This window comes from Saccopteryx bilineata, chromosome 2 (assembly GCF_036850765.1).
Source record: "Saccopteryx bilineata isolate mSacBil1 chromosome 2, mSacBil1_pri_phased_curated, whole genome shotgun sequence".
NCBI lineage: Eukaryota > Metazoa > Chordata > Mammalia > Chiroptera > Emballonuridae > Saccopteryx > Saccopteryx bilineata.
Genome location: NC_089491.1, coordinates 220,211,004 through 220,233,520, shown reverse-complemented (window position 1 = coordinate 220,233,520; position 22,517 = coordinate 220,211,004). Strand labels below are relative to the sequence as shown.

Genomic DNA, 22,517 nt, shown 5'->3' with positions numbered 1-22,517 from the left:
AATGAATCACAGCGGAAAAGTTCAAAAATTCTCAAACACATGGAAACTAAATAGCAGGGTGTTAAATAATGAATGGATTAAGAATGAGATCAAAGAAGAAATACAAAAATTCCTAGAAACAAATGACAATGAGCATACAACAACTCAAAATTTATGGGACACAGCGAAAGCAGTGCTGAGAGGGAAGTTCATAGCACTACAGGCACACTTTCAGAAGCTAGAAAAAGCTCAAATAAACAACTTAACCCTGCATCTAAAAGAATTAGAAAAAGAACAGCAAGTAAAGCCCAAATGTAATAGAAGGAAGGAAATAATAAAGATCAGAGCAGAAATAAATGACATAGAGGCTAAAGAAACAATACAGAGGATCAATGAAACTAGGAGTTGGTTCTTTGAAAAGGTAAACAAGATTGATGAACCTTTAAGTACACTCACCAAGAAAAAGAGAGAGAGGACTCAAATAAATAAAATTAGAAATGAGAGAAGAGAAATAACAACTGACACAACAGAAATACAAAATATTGTAAGAAAATACTATGAAGAACTGTATGCCAAAAAACTAGACAACCTAGATGAAATGGACAAATTCCTTGAAACATACAATCTTCCAAAAATCAATCTAGAAGAATCAGAAAACCTAAACAGACCGATTACGACAAAGGAGATCGAAACAGTTATCAAAAAACTCCCAACAAAGAAAAGTCCAGGGCCCAATGGCTTCACAACGGAATTCTACCAAATATTCAAAGAAGAACTAACTCCTATCCTTCTCAAACTATTTAAAAAAATTCAAGAGGAAGGAAGACTTCCAAGCTCCTTTTATGAGGTGAGGATAATTCTGATTTCAAAACCAGGCAAAGACAACACAAAGAAAGAAAATTATAGGCCAATATCTCTGATGAATATAGATGCTAAAATCCTCAACAGAATATTAGCAAACCGGATCCAACAATATATGGAAAAAATCATACACCATGATCAAGTGGGATTTATTCTGGGGAGGCAAGGCTGGTACAATATTCGTAAATCAATCAATGTGATTCACATAACAAAAAGAAGGAGAAAAACCATATGATAATTTCAATAGATGCAGAAAAAGCATTTGATAAAATCCAGCACCCATTCATGATCAAAACTCTCAGCAAAGTGGGAATACAGGGAACATACCTCAACATGATAAAAGCCATCTATGACAAACCCACAGCCAACATCATACTCAATGGGAAAAAATTAAAAGCAATACCCTTAAGATCAGGAACAAGGCAGGGGTGCCCCCTTTCACCACTCTTATTTAACATAGTCCTGGAAGTCCTAGCCACAGCAATCAGACAAGAAGAAGAAATAAAAGGCATTCAAGTTGGAAAAGAAGAAGTAAAACTATCATTATTTGCAGATGATATGATATTGTATATAGAAAACCCTAAAGTCTCAGTCAAAAAACTACTGGACCTGATAAATAAATTCAGCAAAGTGGCAGGATATAAAATCAATACTCAGAAATCAGAAGCATTTTTATACACCAACAATGAACAGTCAGAAAGAGAAATTAAGGAAAAAATCCCCTTCACAATTACAACCAAAAAAATAAAGTACCTAGGAGTAAACTTAACCAAGGAGACTCAAGACTTGTACTCAGAAAATTACAAAACATTGATAAAAGAAATCAAGGAAGATACAAACAAGTGGAAGCATATACCGTGCTCATGGTTAGGAAGAATAAACATCATTAAAATGTCTATATTACCCAAAGCAATTTATAAATTCAATGCAATACCAATTAAAATACCAATGACATACTTCAAAGATATAGAACACATATTCCAAAAATTTATATGGAACCAAAAAAGGACACGAATAGCCTCAGCAATCTTAAAAAAGAAGAATAAAGTGGGAGGTATCACACTTCCTGATATCAAGTTATACTACAAGGCCATTGTACTCAAAACAGCCTGGTACTGGCATAAGAACAGGCACATAGGCCCTGGCCGGTTGGCTCAGTGGTAGAGTGTCGGCCTGGCGTGCAGAAGTCCCGGGTTCGATTCCTGGCCAGGGCACACAGGAGAAGCGCCCATCTGCTTCTCCACCCCTCCCCCTCTCCTTCCTCTCTGTCTCTCTCTTCCGCTCCCGCAGCGAGGCTCCATTGGAGCAGGGATGGCCCGGGCGCTGGAGATGGTTCCTTGGCCTCTGCCCCAGGTGCTGGAGTGGCTCTGGTCACAACACAGCGACACCCTGGAGGGGCAGAGCATCGCCCCCTGGTGGGCAGAGCGTCGCCCCCTGGTGGGCGTGCCGGGTGGATCCCGGTCGGGCGCATGCGGGAGTCTGTCTGGCTGTCTCTCCCCATTTCCAGCTTCAGAAAAACACACACACACACACACACACACACACACACAAAAAAAAAAGAACAGGCACATAGATCAATGGAACAGAACGGAGAACCCAGAAATAAACCCACAGCTCTATGGACAACTGATATTTGACAAGGGAGGTAAGGAAATACAATGGAGTAAAGACAGCCTCTTCAACAAATGGTGTTGGGAAAATTGGACAGCAACCTGCAAAAAAATGAAACTAGACCACCAACTTACACCATTCACAAAAATAAACTCAAAATGGATAAAAGACTTAAATGTAAGGCGTGAAACCATAAGCATCTTAGAAGAAAACATAGGCAGTAAGCTCTCCGACATCTCTCGCAGCGATATATTTGCTGATTTATCTCCACGGACAAGGGAAATAAAAGACAGGATAAACCAGGGGTCTCAAACTCAACTCAGCATGTGGACCACAGAGCAAGATCACAGCCGTTCGGCGGGTCGCACTAGGTCTACAAAAGGCAACTGTTATGCAACACCTTTCTCACTGCAGTTGAAAACAAAAAAAAATCAGTACAACAAGCACAATCATACATGCAGTTTACTCAGTGTCACAAAACGACCAGAAACTGTAGTTCGCATCATAACTGCTGTTAACTAAGCTAATATCTAGCTAGGATGCTAGAGAAATGAAAAATACAAGTAGGCCCCTAGGCTTACTTAATTTTATCCAAAATATTTTGAACTTCGTGGATTAGTCTGCGGGCCGCACAAAATTGTTCGGCGGGCCGCATGCGGCCCGCAGGCCGCAAGTTTGAGAACCCTGGGATAAACAAATGAGACTATATCAAACTAAAAAGCTTTTTCACAGCCAAAGACAATAAGAATAGAATAAAAAGACAAACTACACAATGGGAGAACATATTTGACACTATGTCTGATAAGGGGTTAATAACCAAAATTTATAAAGAACTTGTAAATCTCAACACCAAAAAGACAAACAATCCAATCAAAAAATGGGCAAAAGAAATGAATAGACACTTCTCCAAAGAGGATATACAGATGGCCAATAGGCATATGGAAAAATGCTCAACATCACTAATCATTAGAGAAATGCAAATTAAACCACAATGAGATATCACCTCACACCGGTTAGAATGGCGCTCATCAACAAAACAACACAGAATAAGTGCTGGCGAGGATGTGGAGAAAAGGGAATCCTCCTGCACTGCTGGTGGGAATGCAGAGTGGTGCAGCCACTGTGGAAAACAGTATAGAGATTCCTCAAAAAATTGAAAATCGAACTGCCTTTTGACCCAGCCATCCCACTTTTAGGAATATATCCCAAGGACACCATAGAACGGTTCCAGAAGGAGAAATGCACCCCCATGTTTATAGCAGCATTGTTCACAATAACGAAGATCTGGAAACAGCCCAAGTGTCCGCCAGAGGACAAGTGGAGTAAAAAGCTTTGGTACATATATACTATGAAATACTACTCAGCCATAAGAAATGATGACATTGGATCATTTACAATAACATGGATGGACCTTGATAACATTATACTGAGTGAAATAAGTAAATCAGAAAAAAACTAAGAACTATATGAACCCATACATGGATGGGACATAAAAATGAGACTCAGAGATGTGGACAAGAATATGATGGTAACAGGGAGTGGGGTGGAGGGGTGGGGAGGGGGTGAGGAAGAAGAGGGAGGGAGTGGGGGGAGGGTAGGGGCACAAAGAAAACCAGATAGAAGGTGACGGAGGACGATTTGACTTTGAGTGAGGGGTATGCAGCATAATCAAAGGTCAAAATAATCTGGAGATATTTTCTCAGAACATATGTACCCTGATTTATCGATGTCACTGCATTAAAATTAATAAAAATAAGATTAAAAAAAAGAAAAAATTAAAACATAAAAACACAACTAAGCCAAAATTGGCATAGGTAAGCATACCGGGGGATGCCAACTCCCTCACTCATGTGCTATGTTACTGCATATTCTTCTGCCATGTGCAAATAAACTAGTTCACCCAGGTACAATGCTAATGGCGTAAGCTAAAACACTCACATCTCAATTTTTTAAAGCTTTTATGGGAGTGAGCATCGTAAACTCAAAACGTCATATGTCAAAACTGTCGTAACCCAAAGACTCCTGTACTCCTGCCTAGGGACTGGGGTACCATCCCCCTCAGGGGGTCCTAAAGACGCATTCTGATTCCTGGTGGGCGGTGTTGGCATCCTCTTTTCATGCCTTGCCGTAACATCCAGGACAAAGACATGGGGGTCCTACTCTCCCTCCACCTCCCCGTGCCCGGCTCTTTTGAAGCTGCCTGAGTTGACCCTCTACATATACAATTAATGTGAGACCCCATACCAAACCCCAGGCTTCGTCCACTAATGATTCTAAAATTGAGGTGACACTGCTGGTATTTACATAGTCTAGAGCCAAGGGTGCAGTTGTGATCACTTCAATGGTGGATGACCTCTAGTGACAGTGGCAACCCAGAGTGTCCACCTCTGGGGACAGTTGCCACATGTGGGTCAAACACTCTCCTTTGTGTTACAATCACACCACATGGGGTTTGCTTCATATGTGGACCATGCATGCTGCATGTAGTTGCTTTTCAAAAACTTCCTTATTGCTTTTTCTTAAATCCCTCCCTTCCTCCTTCCCTCTTCTTTCCCTTTTTGAGGGAAAAGTATCACTGTTTCTGCACATAATCCTGTCTGCAGCCTCCTCGTTGGTCCTTCCTCTCCCTGGGAGCCAGTTCTCTCCTGTTCCATGAAGCCAGTGCCCCTAAGCACATCGCATCTCTGATGCTCTCCTGCGGTTTCCACCCACATGTTTTTCCGTTTGCAGTCTGTGCTGCCATCATGTCTTCAAGTTGTGCAGCCCATGTTGTCCACGGGGTCCTCCTCTCTTCCCACAGTCCTCCCTCCTGGAGCCTCCCACTGTGTCATCTGGTCTGACACTCACTAGAATGGACACCAGTTCTCATTCCGGAATTACCAACATCACTGGTTTGAGCCACCACCTCTGATTATGATTTCCTTTGTCGAGTTGACTTCCATGTTAATGGGTGCACAAGGACACTAACTTCTGAGTGCTCCTCCACGTTTCTCAGCACCTCATGAAGCTAGGCTGGGTCATGTGATCAGTTCCAGCCAATGGTGTTGAGCAGAAGGGAGCACCGGCTGTGGAGTGAGAGCAGACCTTCCCTTGTCATCAACATCCACAGGTTTCTTCACAATGAGTTTTGTGTGGCTCTCATGCCCTCAGTCTCAGCGCCCTCTCAGAATGAAGGGACACATTCCCAGGTCTGAGAGATACTCTTAGAGCTTTTCTTTGATAATTCCATTGCTCCCTTTCCTGCTTCATTCTTACTAGAACTCCAGTTAGCTGGCTTTCAAGTTCCTGATTGATTCTATCTTTTTTTTTTTTATTCTACATTCTGGAAGATTTCCTTACCTTTATTATCCAGTCACGTTGATGAGTGTCCTCTTGTCATGCCAACGACTATATTTTTATATATCCAAGAATTCTATCTTATTAATGGCATTCCATATTCACTTCCTAAATGGAATATCTTCAGAAGCACTTCTTTTTTTAAGTGAGAGGAGGGGAGGTGATAGTGAGACTACTGTATGTGCCCCAACTGGGATCCACCCAGTAACCTCAATCTGGCACCTATGTTCAAATCAACCAAGCTATTTTTAGCACCTGAGGCTGATGCTCCAATGAGCTATGCTCAGTGCTCAGGGCCAATGCTCAAATCAATTGAGCCACTGGGGGAGAAGATGGGTGAGAGAAGCAGATGGCCACCTCTCCTGTGTGTTCTGACCAAGAATTGAACCTTGGATGTCCATATGCCAACCCAACACTCTATCCACAGAGCCAACTGGCCAAGGCTTCTCAAACACTTCTGAAGACAATTATAATTTTTAAAAATCCTCTTCTGTTTTTTAGAGCTAGCTCAGTCTCCCCCAGTGTGGGCATACATGTGCATTTTAGCTTCCATGTTTCAGGTTTCCTGTTTAACATCTGGAGTCTGTTGGTTGTCTGAGTCTATTTAGTGGTGAGGATGGCAGTGGCTGGATTTGTCACTGGTCGGTTTAGCTCTGGGGACTTGAGGCTTCCAGTTGTGGCCCTTGGTAAAGTGCTATAATGCAGACTTTCCTAAACTGGACTTTTGTTGTATTGTACCTTCTTGTTCAAATGTAGGCGATGTAGGATCACAGCAGTAGCGTGATAATCTCCAAAACGTACTCCCCGACCCCCTGCAGGTACCCTCCTCACATCACATGCATGATCTGATGGCCCTGCCAAGGACCTGGCTTGGTGGACCAGAAGCCATGTGCTGTACCTTCTGTGCCAGGCTGCTGGACCCCTCTCAGGATCACAGAGCTCTGCTCCCTGCCCCAGCTCATCCGTGGGAGACTTGGAAACAATCACCTGAGTCTTTTTTCAGTACAAGGTCTTCAGTTCCTATGATCATCCCTTCTTCGGTATGATTCAAATCCCGTCTAGATTCTGGCTTATCTCCCTGAAGCTCTCGGTGTTTCGAGTTGCACGAGCACCCTAAACCCCTCCTCAGGCTGGGCATGCTCACTGTGGGGTATGCTCCCCCCATACCCTCTTCTCCCCCAGTGGCTCAATTGATTTGAGCATTGGCCCTGAGCACTGAGCATAGCTCATCGGAGCATCAGCCTCAGGTGCTAAAAATAGCTTGGTTGATTTGAACATAGGTGCCAGATTGAGGTTACTGGGTGGATCCCAGTTGGGGCACATACAGTAGTCTCACTATCACCTCCCCTCCTCTCACCATTCTGCTGGCTTTCCAGGCACCCATGTGGCCATGGTAACACATGCAATTGATCTAGAGCCCACAGAGTTTCCACATGCACTCCTTCAGCCTGTCCGCCCGACTCCTGCCCAGGCCTCCGCATGGCCCCTTCCTTGCTGCTCAAGGCCACATTCTCATTCCACCCCTGCTATAGTCCATGTGTCCTTGGGAACCTGTTTTACACCCCAGATCCAGATGCTTTTGCATCTCCAACCTCACAGTCTTGGGCTCTGGTTCCAAGTCAGAGACCCATCATCCCATGGGCAGACCTCACGCCAGCCCACTGCTGAATACCTTCAGCTCAGTGCGCACACACCCAAGCTCATCCTTCCCTAACCCCGGATGTCCATTCTGTTTCTGCAGTCCTTGCATCCGTTAGGTACCACAGCAATGACAGACAACATGTAAGGAGCTTGTGTTCGAGAAAGACCCTGTCCAGTGACGTCTAATCAATGGTACCACACTGCCTGGGTCTCAGTACCAGCTCTGTCAGGAGCAAGTCCTATAACCTCTGTGCCTCAGTTTCCCATGCGTGAAAGGGGATTAGTGGCAGAAGTTAGCTCACAGGCAGTTGTGAGGATGGAGTGGGAAGTAGGTTAACCTCTCGACATGGAGCTCACTGCCCACCGAGGGTGGGGGAGGTATATCAGGACTTCTGACTCCTTGCCTTCATCTTCTCCTTTTGTTGGAAAACAAGCATGCCACCTCCACCTATGTGCTGCCTCCAAGCTCATCTATGTGAGATGGTGCAGGTGGAATGTTCTAGATTGCTCTCAATTACTCCAGCCACCAGCCTTTCTGAGCGACATCTTTCTAAATGCTGGGATGCTTAGCAAATGGGCTTCCATTCTCATTCCCTGGAGACCCCACAGGAAGGTGACGCGGCATTCCCAGCACTGCCCCCTCCTCTGCTCCATGACTGCTGGCCTCCAGGCATTGCCCAGTGTCAGGCCTCCCTGGGACAAGGCACATCAGGCAGTCACATGTATCCTCAAAGCATTTCTGCTGGTAAATGACGGGACAGATAAGTGAGCAAAGGGATGTTCTGGAAGGATCCAAGGAGGAGGGAGTACCCTGTTGGCAGTTCTGGCCTCTCCGTCACAATTTCAATACACAGAGAAGAAATCCCCATAGCTCCATTAGGAGAATGGCGGCAGCCAGCCCCTGCCCAGAGCCCACAATGAGCACACGCACATCCCTCCCAGCAGCTGCGCTCCTGCCATGGTCTTCATCACAGTAACCTGGGACACACCGCTCACGAGGGTGTCCAGTGCCTTCCCACCCTAATAAATACTTCTGCAGCCTTGACTCAGAGGTCCTGCCAGCCAGCCCATGGCAACTGGAACCAGCTAAGGGACACTCAAGGTCTGAAAGTGGAGAATACTGTCCCCACCCTCCAAATGTGGCCAGGTCAGAGGTCAGCTGCTTGGCTGTCCCAGGGCAGGAGCCTGACACCCACCCAGAGGTGGGTCAGACAGCAGGGGCTGCCCAGGGGCCAGGAGGCCAGCCTGAACACTGGGCACAGCCCAGGACAACTCCGTGGCAGAGGAGTGGCAGAGCCAGCACACCCCTTGCCTCCCCTCTCATGTCAGGCCTCCCCAGGCTCTTTGGGGGAGTAACGAAGGCTACTGTGTGCCTGAGTCTTATATGGGGCTTGAGGCTCAAGGGTGAAGGTCCAGACCTGGACGCTGGTTCCGACTGGGGTCCCCTGATTCTGAATCAAGAGGCACTGGTGTGGGATCCAGGTGCAGTGGGGGACATGGGGCACACGTGTGGTTCCTTACCAGGAAAGACTGGAAGAGCTGGAAGGAGCCAACTAGCCAGACATACAGGTGGGAGTGCACCTTTGTGGATGTCCCATTGAAGGCGTTGGCTACCACCAAGAACGAGTATGGCCCCACAGTGAAGAACTCCCAGTCGTAGGCGCCAGAGGTGGCAATGGTCTGGTTAGCTTCAAACAGGCGCGTCCTTGGGTTCCACTTGTAAATAACGCTGTCAATATTGTGGTTGTCACCTAGAAGCCAAACCGCTGCATTGAGGGATGGGAGACATAATTCTGTGGCCTCACAGAAGCCTTGGCAGAACCCTGGACCACTATGGACCCTACCCCAGGGCCCCTGCAGCTTGTTCAGTCCAGCCAGGCCTGGGGCCACTCTGGACATGGCCCTCTTCACCCCACACCCTCCTGCACCCTCTCACTACCCAGTGATGATGCCCTTCACATGACCACACCTCCTGCCTCTGCCCGGGTGAAAACACTAGTGGGCTCCCTCTTTCGATGGTTCCTGAGCCTCACCGTGGCTTTCCTGTGTCTTGGAGATGGACCCCCCAGTTCTTCTCCCCAGCCTCACTTGTCACACTGTGTTCCCTTGGCTCCCACTCTCTTCCATGGGTCAGGCATTGTGCTCCCCGGAGCCCCTCCAGGCAGCCTCTCCTGGAACACTCACTTCCACAGAGAACTCTGCCCATCAGCAGGTGGTGGGGGATTCTCTTCAGGCTCTCCACAGAGCTTCCCAGCAGGTGTTATGCTCAGGTAGAAGCCTGAGCTAAGACCACCCTATAGGTCCAGCTGCCATCTTGGATTCAGTCCCTTCCTTGAGTCACAGGATAGGGAAGGGCTCCCCAAGGTCACTCAGGGCAGTCAGTGCCCAGAAACAAGGTTTGTCTCCCCACCACACCCACATATCACAGATTCTGAGTGCAGATGGATGACTTGTTCTTGGAAACAAGGTCCACATTCTTTCAGCGACACCTCAGCCTGTCCATGCCAACATACCCCTGCCTGACCCTGGGCCGGCTGGTCAGAGAACTCCCCTTCTACCAACGTCAGCCAGATCCTCCTAAGGAGAGGTGAGTTGGTTGGTGAGTTAGTTACTTGGTTAGTTAGTTTCAAATGAGGCAGTCTGCACAGGCAGGTGGCTCTCATTTCTGTGGTGACTCTCCTGAGGGCAAGTACAGACCACCTGTCTCCCTTCCTGGACAGGTGTGAAGGTGCTTAGGTGTGTTCACACTTTGAGGCCACCATCAGATGGCCGAGCCCAGGAATCAGGCTGGTGTGATCAGTTATCATTTTTATGATATGAAATGAAAATTAGCCTGGCAGATGAATCAGGCCTGCCCCCTGATGGTTCCCTCCCAGGTTGAAGGTCATAGCTCCTACCTTCCCTGTGGTTGGCCACAGCCAGGAAGTGCTCCCCAGCCACCTCGAAGGCCTCCCAGTCCCGGGCACTGTGGGTAGCCACCCTCTGGTAGGGCGTGAATCGCAGCTTCCTCTGGCTCCATTTATAAATGACGGAGAACTCCTGGCCCTTTTCGTTTGGGTCGAAGTTGGCCACAGCCAGGAAGATCTGCAAGAGAGGACCCAGGACCCTCGGTTCTCATGTCACAGCTAGAGTCTGGTGAGAAAGTGTTCTGTATACCAGCATCTCTCTCTAGACGATGCTGAGACAGAGGCTGTGCCCACCCCTCTGTTACTGATGGCTTCAGTAGCCTGGGAGCCTGCATCATCTCCAAGTTTGTTCATTAAATTTAAAACCATTACACATGTCCATGTTTGCCAGTCCCCTACTGCCATTTCCATCTCCCAAACCCAGGCAAAACTTCGTGCACAAAAATGGTCTTTCAGTAAGAAAAGGCTTAATGCCCTACTCTCTCCCAAAGTAAGCATGTGTCTGCCACTCAGCCGAGTAAGGCTCAGAAACCTCTTATGTGTGGTGGGACCAGCGGGCACAGTTGTTCTCATGTGTGGTTACAACAGGAGCCGATAGCTCAGTGTGTCGGACATGTGCCCCAGGACCGGAAGCAAGAACGTGATCCTAGTAAATCCTGCATCTGCTTAGGCAACTGGACAGGAAATTTCCCCCTTGTTTTTCTGAATGTCCCAAATTTTCTTCGCTGTAAAGCTATTGCTTTTTTGTTTGCTTGTTTGTTTGTTTGGTTGCTTTTTTAATAATGAAAACATAAGCCCCTGTGAAACATCATCAACCACATAACACAGAGAGCAGGTCATTCATTCACCATGTTGGACCTGGCACAGGAACTCTGGCGGGCGGCCAGTGACAGGAGGGCAGGGTTTGTCTGTGTGCTCACTGTTCTGCCCTCAGTGGGTGGGTTGAGGTGTGGGCAGGGCTGTACCCTGCACATGTGTGTAGGTGAGTGAATGATTTGAGGACAAAAATGGGAAGGTGTCCCCAGAATACTGCAGTTTTGAAGTGAGGACATAGAAGGAGCTGGGGGGGGATCTCATCATGATGAGGGAGGGATGGCCCTCTTGGGCCACCACTCGCAGGCCCTCTGCTTAGTGCAGCCCTGGCTGGAAAGAGGGGCTCCCTGCGAGGGTCTCAGACTCCAGGACTCCTGGAGCCTGCTCTTCTCCGTTTCTCCGTTTGAACATCACGTGTCCTTAGTATTTGTGGAGAAAAGTCAGGATAGGGCAGGTAGATCTCCTGCTGTTCTGAAATGATTTCTGCATTGTTGATGGTCTAAGTCAGATGACCTCAACAAGCGTTTAAATCAGTAGTGATGGGTCTTTGTAGACCTGGTTGGCATCTTAGAAATGACCTTTCCTCCATTTGTGTCAGAAGCCGAACAGACTTTTTCAAGGTCACAGACGTAGCTAAGTGTCTGTGAAAGCCTTTAAAATCTGACAAAGGCTTCAGAACCACAAGAAACATGCTTTCTTTTTTTTTTTACAGTTATGTAATTTATTTCATGTCTTGAATATATTGTTATGTTTATTTTTTATTTTCTTTGCAATTGAATTGGTGTATAGAAACAAAATTGTCAATATACATATTGATTTTGTATATAGCAACTTTGTTAAATTTTCTTAACTTGAATAATCTGCATGTCCCCTTGAGGGACATAGATTATCAGAACATTCATGAATAAGGATTGTTTTGCTTATTCTTTTCCAATCTTTATGACTTCTATTTCTTTTTCTTGTATTTCTCAACTGGTTAGGACTAGAGTATAATGTTGAATACAAATAGTGACAGCAAGTACCCTTGACTTATTTCAAATTTTAAAGAGAACTTTAAAAATTTTAAACTATTCAGTATGTTGTTTGTTATATCAGGAAACATGCTTTCTTGTAGAAACTATGTAAGGAGCCCCACTTTTGGACTCTGTGGGTTTTTCCCACTTAAAAAGGACTGAGAAATCCCACTTGATCATGGTGTATGATTTTTTCCATATATTGTTGGATCCAGTTTGCTAATATTTTGTTGAGGATTTTAGCATCTATATTTAGCAGAGATATTGGCCTATAATTTTCTTTCTTTGTGTTGTCTTTGCCTGGTTTTGAAATCAGAATTATGCTCACCTCATAAAAGGAGCTTGGAAGTCTTCCTTCCTCTTGAATTTTTTGAAATAGCAAAAAAAATGAAACTAGACCACCAACTTACACAATTCACAAAAATAAACTCAAAATGGGTAAAAGACTTAAATGTAAGCCATGAAACCATAAGCATCTTAGAAGAAAACATAGGCAGTACGTTCTCCAACATCTCTCGCAGCAATAAATTTGTTGATTTATCTCCATGGGCAAGTGAAATAAAAGACAGGATAAATAAATGGGACTATATCAAACTAAAAAGCTTTTGCACAGCTAAAGAGAATAAGAACAGAATAAAAAGACAAACTGCACAATGGGAAAACATATTGGATAATATGTCTGATAAGGGGTTAATAACCAAAATTTATAAAGAACTTGTAAATCTCAACACCAGGAAGACAAACAATCTAATCAAAAAATGGGCAAAAGAAATGAATAGACACTTCTCCAAAGAGGACATACAGATGGCCAATAGGCATATGAAAAAATGCTCAACATCACTAATCACTAGAGAAATGAAAATTAAAACCACAATGAGATTTCGCCTCACACCAGTCAGAATGGTGCTCATCAACAAAACAACACAGAATAAGTGCTGGCGAGGATGTGGAGAAAAGGGAACCCTCCTGCACTGCTGGTGGGAATGCAGATTGGTGCAGCCTCTGTGGAAAACAGTATGGAGATTCCACAAAAAATTAAAAATTGAACTGCCTTTTGACCCAGCTATCCCACTTTTAGGAATATACCCTAAGAACACCATAGAACTGTTTCAAAAGGAGAAATACACCTCCATGTTTATGGCAGCATTGTTCACAATAGCGAAGATCTGGAAACAGCCCAAGTGTCCGTCAGAGGACGAGTGGATTAAAAAGCTTTGGTACATATATACTATGGAATACTACTCAGCCATAAGAAATGATGACATCGGATCATTTACAATAACATGGATGGACCTTAATAACATTATACAGAGTATAAGTAAATCAGAAAAACTAAGAACTATATGAATCCATACATAGATAGGACATAAAAATGAGACTCAGAAACATGGACAAGAATGTGATGGTAATGGGGGGGGATGGGGAAGGGGCGAGGAAGAAGAGAGAGGGGGTGGGGGGAGGGTAGGGGCACAAAGAAAACCAGATAGAAGGTGACAGAAGACAATTTGACTTTGGGTGAGGGGTATGCAACATAATCAAATATCAAAATAATCTGGAGATATTTTCTCTAAACATATGTACCCTGATTTATCAATGTCACTGCATTAAAATTAATAAAAATATATATAAAAAAAAGGACTGAGGAAGTCACAAATGCAGACTTGCCTTTTTCCCGATGGTGAAATGTCTCCAGGACTGTGCTTGGTGCGTGCGAATGTTTTGGTACGAGGCAAATTTCCCGTCAGTCCATTTGTAGATGGCGGATGTGGCCTTCCGATTGGCGGTTGCTATGAAGAGCCCGGCCTCGGGGATGACAAAGACCTCAATGCCCAGTGTCTCTGAGTTCGTGAACAGGCTCTGGTGCTCCTCCACGTAGTCTAGTTTCTCTTTGGCTTGTAAGAGAGACATCAAGACCTGGTTAGCGCTTCCCAGAATGGAAGCCAGAGTCACCGTCTTGAGAGCACAACCCTGCACCCTGAGCTGTGACCCTAGGGCATTAGCATGGGCCAAGGGCAATTAGCTTGGAGTGTCTGTTCACCCAGAGCCCTGTCAAGCAGCCTGCTCAGCCTGCATGTGTTTCAGGGTCTATTGAGACCCCAGTGGTACTCATTAGGTGTAATCAATGTGTTGGATCCTTATGAGACATTTCCCACACTCACTGCTGCTACAAAGGGCTGTGCCCTAACGTGAACTAAAGGGTGAGTCAGGATCGCGAGTAACCCAGCTAGAGCTGGTTTCCTTTTGCTGCAGACACCCAGGGCTACCTCACTCACCCTTCTCCCGATGGGAATAGACAGCCACAGCGCTTGCAGCAATAATGCCCTTGGGTCCCTGGCATCATCACATTGAATCTATGTGACAGGGTGTGAGGAGACAGGGTGTGAGGAGAATGGGCAGGGCCCCCACAAGGGAGGCCGACCCCCCAGAGAGAGCCCTATGCTCTTCCCTTGACAGGGACAAGGGGAGACAAGCCCTGCCAGCCCATGTGTGGTACCCAGGAGGGTGTGTGGTTCCAGATTACATACGGGAGGCTGCTGCTCTGAGTGGAGGTGCTTCCTGTCTTAGGTAACGCTGCCTCTGAGCAGAGCCTCTAAGTCCCCAGAGCCCCTAGAGCCTCAGCCTCCCTAGCCACCTCACCTGCTAGCACAGAGACCCACTCACTGCCCACGCACAGGTACAGCCCCTTCTTCCCAGCGTCAAACCAGAACTGGGCATCTTCGACCTTGGTGCATGGAGGCCGGGATCCCAGTGTCACCTTCATGTCGGTTTCTGGGGGAGACAGGGAGGATGAGTGTTCAGAGGAAATGTGTTCCCTGGAAGAAGCGGTCCTACCTTTGTGTTTGAAGATGGTCTTTGAGGACCCACTCAGGGGTCTTCAACAAGTCTCAGGAGGCAGAGGAGAGCCCACAGCAGCCCATATCACCTGAGGAAGATGCCCCAGAGGCCTCTTGCTCAGGGACTTGAATACACAGTTCCAGGACTGGATATCAATGTCACCCTGCTCAATGTCAGGGGGCATTCTCCTGACTTGTGAAGCTGGGGAGAGAGTTGGGCTTTCTCTTCACCTCACCAAGTGATGGAGGATAAGATGGGAGAGAGGGTGCTGTATTCTCCTTGGTAAGGGCTATGTTTAAGTAACAGTGAACATTGTACTTTTACAGTGGGAAAGTACAAAATCAAACTACAAAAGCAAAGCTGAGGAGCCCCTGAGTAGGGTGGTTAGGTTAAATTACAAGAAATGTACCTTGCAAAGATGGGGTCCCCACTGGGTCAGGTGCTTCAGTTTGGATGTCTAATGGGGAGGTGTGGGGAGAAAAGGCCTCAAACACTGCTCTGGGGCAAAACAGGCAGCAGGTAGAAGTTGGAGGCTGGAGAGGAAGACCTCACACATGGGAACAGATTGCTTTGGCTTACTAACCATAGGGATATTTTAGCACCTCATTGTCTTCTGGCTTCCCTGTGAGACCTTGCAGGATAGAGGGGATGGACAACACAATCTCAGCGTTCCTGCAGGGACACAGACTTGGAGTGGCATCTGAGCCGGGCAGCAGGACCAGCTGCCTTACCAGGCCCTGCAGAGAGAGGGACAGTGTGTTCAGAACATGGGGGATGGGTGGAAATGCAGAGGGGGCCTCACCATCTCTAGAGCTAAGAGAGAAGAATCTGCATATTGGGTATGGGGGGGGGGTTGGGAGCATCCTTGGAGAACTGTACACCCTCTTAAGGTCACTAAACCACTATGGGATATTTTTCCCTGTGTACTAACCTAGAGTGACTGGCCAACATTGCTTATCATCCATCCGTCCATCCATCCATGGATCCATCCATCCATCCATCCAAGCATGCCATCAGTAAATAGTCACAGAGCACCTGCTACGCATCAGGCATGGTTCTAGACATCAGACACACAGGGAACAAAAGCCTCAGCCCTCATGGAAAAAGGTGCCCACTACCATTCTAAGGGAGAGACAATGAGCAAACACACACAGCTGGTCTATGGGTGGTTAGGGCTACAATGAAGAGTCAACCAGGGGAGAGGTTAGGAAGGGTTGGGTGCAGGGTCATCTCTGAGTGGTGGGAAAGGCCTCCATGGTAAGAGGACATGGGGCAGGGCCCTGAGGGAGTAGGGTGTGATCCATGGCAGTAATGGGGACATGTGTGCCAGGAGAAAGGAACAGTGAGTGCAGAGGCCCTATGGTGGATGTGGCTGACGTAGGTGGGACTTCTCTAGCCTCGTGTTACTTATTCCCATCTGACACACATGACAATCTGTCAAGCCAGAGCATTGGGACAGTAGACCTATGGTGACAGCCCCTTTGTGAACACGGTGTGGGGAAAGGCAGGAAGGAAGTCCCTCTATACTTACTGTGAACAGGCCTTTGGTCCTCCTCCGGCTGCCGACAAAGAACTGGGCTCCCTGCACTGATAGGGTGGCTGGGAAGGACACATCAGCTGTTCTGAAAACAGTGGGTGATGGTTTCAGGGCCATGGGAGAGCAGCAGTATAAGCCATTTGTGTAGAAAAGGACAGGGCAGTGCCACATCTGGACATGTCAGTGTCCAGGGGCAGCTGTGACATAGTACTACAGGCTGGGTGGCTTAGACCACAGACATTCATTCCCTCACGGTTCTGGGGGCCAGAAGTGCAAAACAGAGGTGTTGACAAAGACCATACTCCTGCTGAAGGCTCTAGGGGAGGCTCCCTGCCTCTTTCTGCTCCTTGGGCTCCTAAGGGCTTCTGGGGGCTCCTGGCACTCCCTGGCTTGTGGCTGCATCACTCCATTCTCTACCCCCATCATCACATGGCTTCTCCTCTGAGCCTCTTCTTAGAAGGGCACTGTTCACTGGGTCAGGACCCAGCCTCTCCAGTGTGACCTCAACTTAACTGGGTCATACCTGCAAAGGTACTGTTTCTAAACAAGTTCCCCTTCCCAGGTCCTAGGGTACTTGAATTTGAGGGGCATCCTTTGCCCCAAGGGTCTTCTGCAAAAGCATGTGCTACCAAGGTGTTCAGTTGCTCCTCCCGTTTCATGGGAATCTCTAGTAGCTTCTACCAGCATGGAGCACCCAGCCCAGTCACCATCCACTTTGCCCCAGAAAGATAGGTGGTGTTGGGGAAGAAGGAGGTTCCCTCCCTGGTGACTTGAGGTTGTTGGAAAATGTGGCTGGAGCTGAGTCTTGATGTGCATGTGGGGTCAAACTCCGGGGAGAGGTGAGAAGGGGTGCACCCTGTTGGAGAGGATGGGGTGGCTGGAGCTCCTGGGGCAGAAAAGCTAGGCACTTGCTTTCTGCTCACAGCTCAGTGTCTCCTGGGCCACAAGACCACATCCTCTTGCAAAAGCAGCTTCTCCTTTCAGTCTTTGCCATCTGGCTGCAGTTGGCCATGGCAAGATCAGCTTCTGGCCACTGTCTCAGAACGCCCAATGTCTGTAGTTCCCAGGTCTCTTGAGTTCTGACATGTGCCTGCCATGTTGCCCACAGGGCCTGGGAAGCCCAGGGCCTGAATTCATCCTTAGCCACTGTTGCTCCGGCGCCGGTTCTCCTGCTCCTGGCTTGGCCTTCTACACCCTCCCTCACAGACCTGTCCCACTGCTGGCTCTTAGCACCTGAGCAGTCATTGCCCAGTGTCAGGGACTGAAAAGCCAACAAGATTTTTGGTCTTTAGGTTTTTGGGGACAGAGGTGTGGGGAACTGACTGTAAGCTAACAGTCTGCCCAACCCCCTACTTCTCTTGCCTGATTAAATTGCAAAAGGCTAAGCCTTTCCCCACACCTCCATGTTAGCTGTGATGCTCATAATCGTCCTGTCCCCATGTTCCCCGGAAAGACTGGAGACAAGTTTCTTCTTTGTGTAAAGTTAGGATGTTAATGTATGGTGGGGGTTTTCTGCACTTGGTAAAATTCTTGGGTTGCCCTGGAAACATAATCATTGATTTGCTAATGTCCCTCTTAGCCCTATAAATAAAGGAAGAAGTGGCTTGCGAGGCCTCTCTGTTTCAGCCATCAGCTTTGCAGAGCCCTCCTGAACCCATTCTTTTTAATTCTTTAAGTCTATTTTCTTGATTTCACATCATTCCCACTCAGGACCTGGAAATACTAGTTGTGCTGGTTCGTGACAGCCCAGTAAAGACCCTAATGGATTTGAGGGTGTGGTGGGAGAGGGATGGTAAGTAAGACGTGTTTAAACAAAATCTATAAACATTATGGATTCCTTTTACTATGGAATAAGTTTCATAATAACAAAGTAGAGTAAGATTCTACCTTTGGAAGTAATATTTGGCATAATGATAGATTTAAAATAAACTGGACCACTTATGATTTAAAAATCTCCTGCCCCACTCAGCAAGGATGGACGCTGAGGGCCCAGGTGGATCATCAGCTGGCCAGGCCGCAGGGACTCACTGTTCCCTGGTCCAGCTTGCTGACTGACAGACTAGAAACCAGGCTATGGCAAGGAGGAAAAAGGAACTCAGGCTTCCAAGTGCCCAGGGTTGTGTCAAAGTGACTAAGGATTACTCTGCATGTTTATCTGGAGTTCTAGTGAATATTTTATTTCTTCATAACAGATGAGGAAACTGAGTCAGAGAAGTTAGATGACATGTTGAGAGTCACACAGCAGGACCTGAGCCTCGCTGAACCATAGCTTCCGTTTGACTCTGGCGCCTGAGTCCTTTAGGATCTTCCTCTTGTGGCCTTTCGCCATGATCACAGCGCTCTGCAGGGCCCATTCCCCTGCTCAAACCCAGCCTGGGCTCACACTTCAGACCAAATCCTGGGCCAGGCTGCCCTCTGTTCTCAGACTAGTCCCTGCCCCTGTCGCAGCCCCACCATGTGACCTGGGCACTCCTGCCACAGTGCAGTTTCCTAATGATACTTTTCCACAAGCCTATCCCTGCCAGGCCCGCACTCCACAACTCCAGCTGCCCCTAGATACCCACTCCGGACTCGGGCTGTCGGGGCAGCAGCCACAGCACCATGCGACCCTCCCCAACATCCCAGTACCTACATGTCCACGGGGACACCGCAGTCTGTGGTGAGGGAAAAAGAGTCTTCAGACACAGCCAAGATCAGCGTGTGCCACTGGCTGTCCATCAGGGCTGTGCTGCGGAAGGACACTCGGGTCTGCCAGGCGCCGGCCGCGTCCTCACTGAGGAACAGGAAGTGCAGCCGGGTGGGCGAATACCGCAGGCCCAGCAGCAGCGCGTCCGGCCCCTCCGCCACCACTGTGAACAGGTACTCATTCTTCTGCAAGAAAGGGCAGGCGAGTGAGTGCAGCCCGATGCAGGGAGGTTGGCAAGGGCGGGACAGGTGAGAGTGGGCGGGTGAAGGTCGGCAGGTAAGGGCAGGGCTCCCAGAGCAGGGCCTGCGGCCGGAACCTGTCAGTGTTAAAACCAAGAGCACTGCTCACACCTGTGACAATGGCTGGCATCAGGAGACGGAAACTAACAAGTGTTGATGAGCCTGTGGAGAAATATGAACTCTCGTGCACTGTTGGTGGGAATGTAAAATGGTAAAGCCCCTATAAAAATAGTACGGCGTTTCCTCAAAAAAATTAAAAATAGAACTACCACAGGAGCCAGCAATTCCATCATTTGCTATACACCCAAATGGATTGACAGCCGGGTCTAAGAGAGATATCTGCACTCCCATGTTCAGGGCAGCGTTATTCACAAGGCTTAAACATGGAAGCAACCCAGCTGTCCATTGATGGATGACGGGATAAGCATAAATAATGTGATCCATCCACACAATGGAATATTTTCAGCCTTAAAAAGGAAGTTCTGACATCAACCTGGATGCACCTTGAGGGCATTATGCTGAGTGAAGCCAGTCACACACACACACACACACACACACACACACACACACACACACTACTGCATGATTTCACTAACATGAGTCCCTAGAGCACTCCCAGTCATAGAAACAGAGCATAGAATGGTGGGCATCAGGGGCTGGGTGCAGGGAGGGGTAGGGAGTTAATGTTTAATGGGGGTAGAGTTTCATTCTGGGAAGATGAAAAAAGTTCTGGAGATGGACAGTGGTGACAGCTGCACAACAATGCAAATGTGCTCACTGCCACTGAGCTGTGCACTTCAACATGGTTAAAATAGCAGCCTTTGCACTATGAGTGTTTTTCCACAATTTAAAAACCACATACCTCCCACCACAGTGTGACCTCAAAATGACAGCCACCACAACCACATTAACTATAGAGAAATAATGTATACTTGATTCTAAGTAGTTATTCTTAATTCCCAGCCTAACACTATGAAAAGAGTATACAATTGAAAGTGAAGAATCCTGAGTGCTGAAGCAGATCTGTGACAAAATTAGAGTATGTTTTTCAGCAAGTCTTTGCCCATGTAACCCGGTGACCCAAATTCCATCCAACTATTATTCTAATGAAGTTAAAAGACTCCATGTTCCTCATATTTAATTTAACACCTAATTCCGTAAAATCCACTTGGCTCAGAATGGGTAACATAGTCTATGGCCACTACTTCACTGACCTTCCTGGGAGGAAGGCCCCTCCCAGGGACTTAGGCCACCTCCCTTTCCGATGTCTCAGACACTTTCTTAGAAATACTCATGGCTGAAGGAGACCATGTCTGGTGAAAACCCCGCATTCTCTCCCCGCTGGCATGGCTGCCATGAAATTAGACTAAAGAAGCAATCCGGGGATAGAGTGAGTTTATTGGGGTGCCCAAGGAGATGCTGACAGGTTGAGAGTGGAGGTCAAGTGACTTGACAGAGAAATTTGGAGGGAAGGACAAGTGACCTAGAGGCAAGCGGAGGTGCCTCTTGGGAAGCAAGAACTCCGAGAGCAGTGAGGTTCAGAATTCCTGGAAGCAGAGGTCAGGTGAGGACAGTAGGGACCTGAGGACCTGTTCTGGATGGAAACAGCTACCTAACCCAGGTCAGGACCAGACTGAGGGGTGGCTGGGAGAACGGCAGTCACAGGGTGAGATCCAAGCCTGGCTGGCCCTGGGGAGGTGTGCTCAGTCAGCAGCAGGAAGTCTGAGCTGAGGTAGAGACACAGCAGGCAGGGCGGGGGCACACAGGGCGGCAGATTAGAGACATGCAGCAGGCTGGGCGGCAGCAGTTGGGCTGGCAGGAAGAGGGGACACAGCAAGAGGAGATGGGTACACAGCAGGCAGGCCTGTACACAGGGCGGCAGATGAGAGACACGCAGGAGGAGGGTCTGCAGCAGGATGAGGGGGAGGGTGTGGGCTGGCAGCATGAAGAGGCTAGGCAAGGGGAGGTCCCAGAGCAGCTGGGCACACAGCACACTGGCTTGCAGCAGATGGGGGTGCAACAGATGGGCACACAGCAGGCCTGCTGGCAAGAGGTGGAGGTGCAGCAGGAGGGCTGGCAGCAGCTGGGGACACAGCAGGAGGGCTGGCAGCAGCTGGGGGCACAGCAGGAGGGCTGGCAGCAGCTGGGGACACAGCAGGAGGGCTGGCAGCAGCTGGAGACACAGCAGGAGGGCTGGCAGCAGCTGGGGGCACAGCAGGAGGGCTCACAGCAGCTCTCTGGACAGTTGTCCACCTGCCAGGAGGACTCGGTGCAAGAGCCACAGGAACCAGGCTGGCAGACACGGCTGCCATAGCTCAGGTCACTGGAGTCGACGGACAGGGTGGACATGGCCATGGTATAGAGGTGGGGCTGGAGGAGGGTGTGAGTGTGTGTGTGTGTGAGTGAGTGTGAGTGTGTGAGGTGCCCAGAGCTGTTGGCTTTTATACCCCTCCTGGATGTTTGTTGTCCAAGCAGTAGGCTCCCCACACCCTCCTTTCCTTGTTGATATTTTGAGCCCTTATTATTTCTGGTTTATTTATAGGAAAGAGTATGCTGCTTGTAAATGCCTGTCATGGTGAAGGCTAGGCTGACCCCCTTGGCCTGTGCTTGGTTTCCTAAGCAAACACCACTGGAAAAATCTGGAGTCATGGAGCCCTGGTAGCCTGTACCTGCCCTGCTGTGCTCTGTGTCATTGCAGGTGAGGGTTTGAATCCCAGACTTAGGAACCAGGCAGCAGACGCCTGAAATTGAGACACTATTGCTCATCCACTGTAGGACATTTCCACAAAGATGAGGGCTGAAGAGTTGAGATCATCCAAGGAGAGAAGTAGTAAATGAGAAGACAGATGAAGAAAGGTTTCAAACACAGCACAGAATGACAAATAGTTTGGCTATTTTAGCTCTTTTGCCTTTCCAAATAATTTTAGAATCAGCTTGTAGATAACAACAACAAAAAAAATCAACTGGGATTGCCTTGAATATATAGAACATTTTGGAGATAACTTTATTATAATAACTCAACTTACCATGGTCTAATTTTCCATTTATTTGTGTCTTCTA

The 22,517-nt window shown here is 47.8% G+C and overlaps 2 protein-coding genes across 2 annotated transcripts in view; both read right to left on the bottom strand.

Annotated features, from left to right (window-relative positions):
- Positions 1 to 22,517, bottom strand: part of TSPEAR (thrombospondin type laminin G domain and EAR repeats) — a 53,532-nt gene that overhangs the window by 16,719 nt on the left and 14,296 nt on the right. Inside the window, exons 2-8 of the mRNA XM_066259212.1 lie at positions 19,165 to 19,403; positions 16,527 to 16,617; positions 15,579 to 15,732; positions 14,798 to 14,929; positions 13,826 to 14,052; positions 10,326 to 10,512; positions 8,950 to 9,179 (exon numbers count right to left, since the gene is read on the bottom strand). Coding sequence (XP_066115309.1) covers positions 8,950 to 9,179; positions 10,326 to 10,512; positions 13,826 to 14,052; positions 14,798 to 14,929; positions 15,579 to 15,732; positions 16,527 to 16,617; positions 19,165 to 19,403 — 1,260 coding nt within the window. The remainder of the gene's footprint in view (positions 1 to 8,949; positions 9,180 to 10,325; positions 10,513 to 13,825; positions 14,053 to 14,797; positions 14,930 to 15,578; positions 15,733 to 16,526; positions 16,618 to 19,164; positions 19,404 to 22,517) is intronic.
- On the bottom strand, positions 21,165 to 21,812 carry LOC136325219 (keratin-associated protein 10-12-like). The gene has a single exon (XM_066259217.1). It carries the CDS (start codon positions 21,810 to 21,812, stop codon positions 21,165 to 21,167), a length of 648 nt encoding a protein of 215 aa, XP_066115314.1.

Bases quoted from the DNA above. Each gene is read 5' to 3' on its own strand.
- LOC136325219 (XM_066259217.1), bottom strand. From the start codon at position 21,812: ATGGCCATGTCCACCCTGTCCGTCGACTCCAGTGACCTGAGCTATGGC.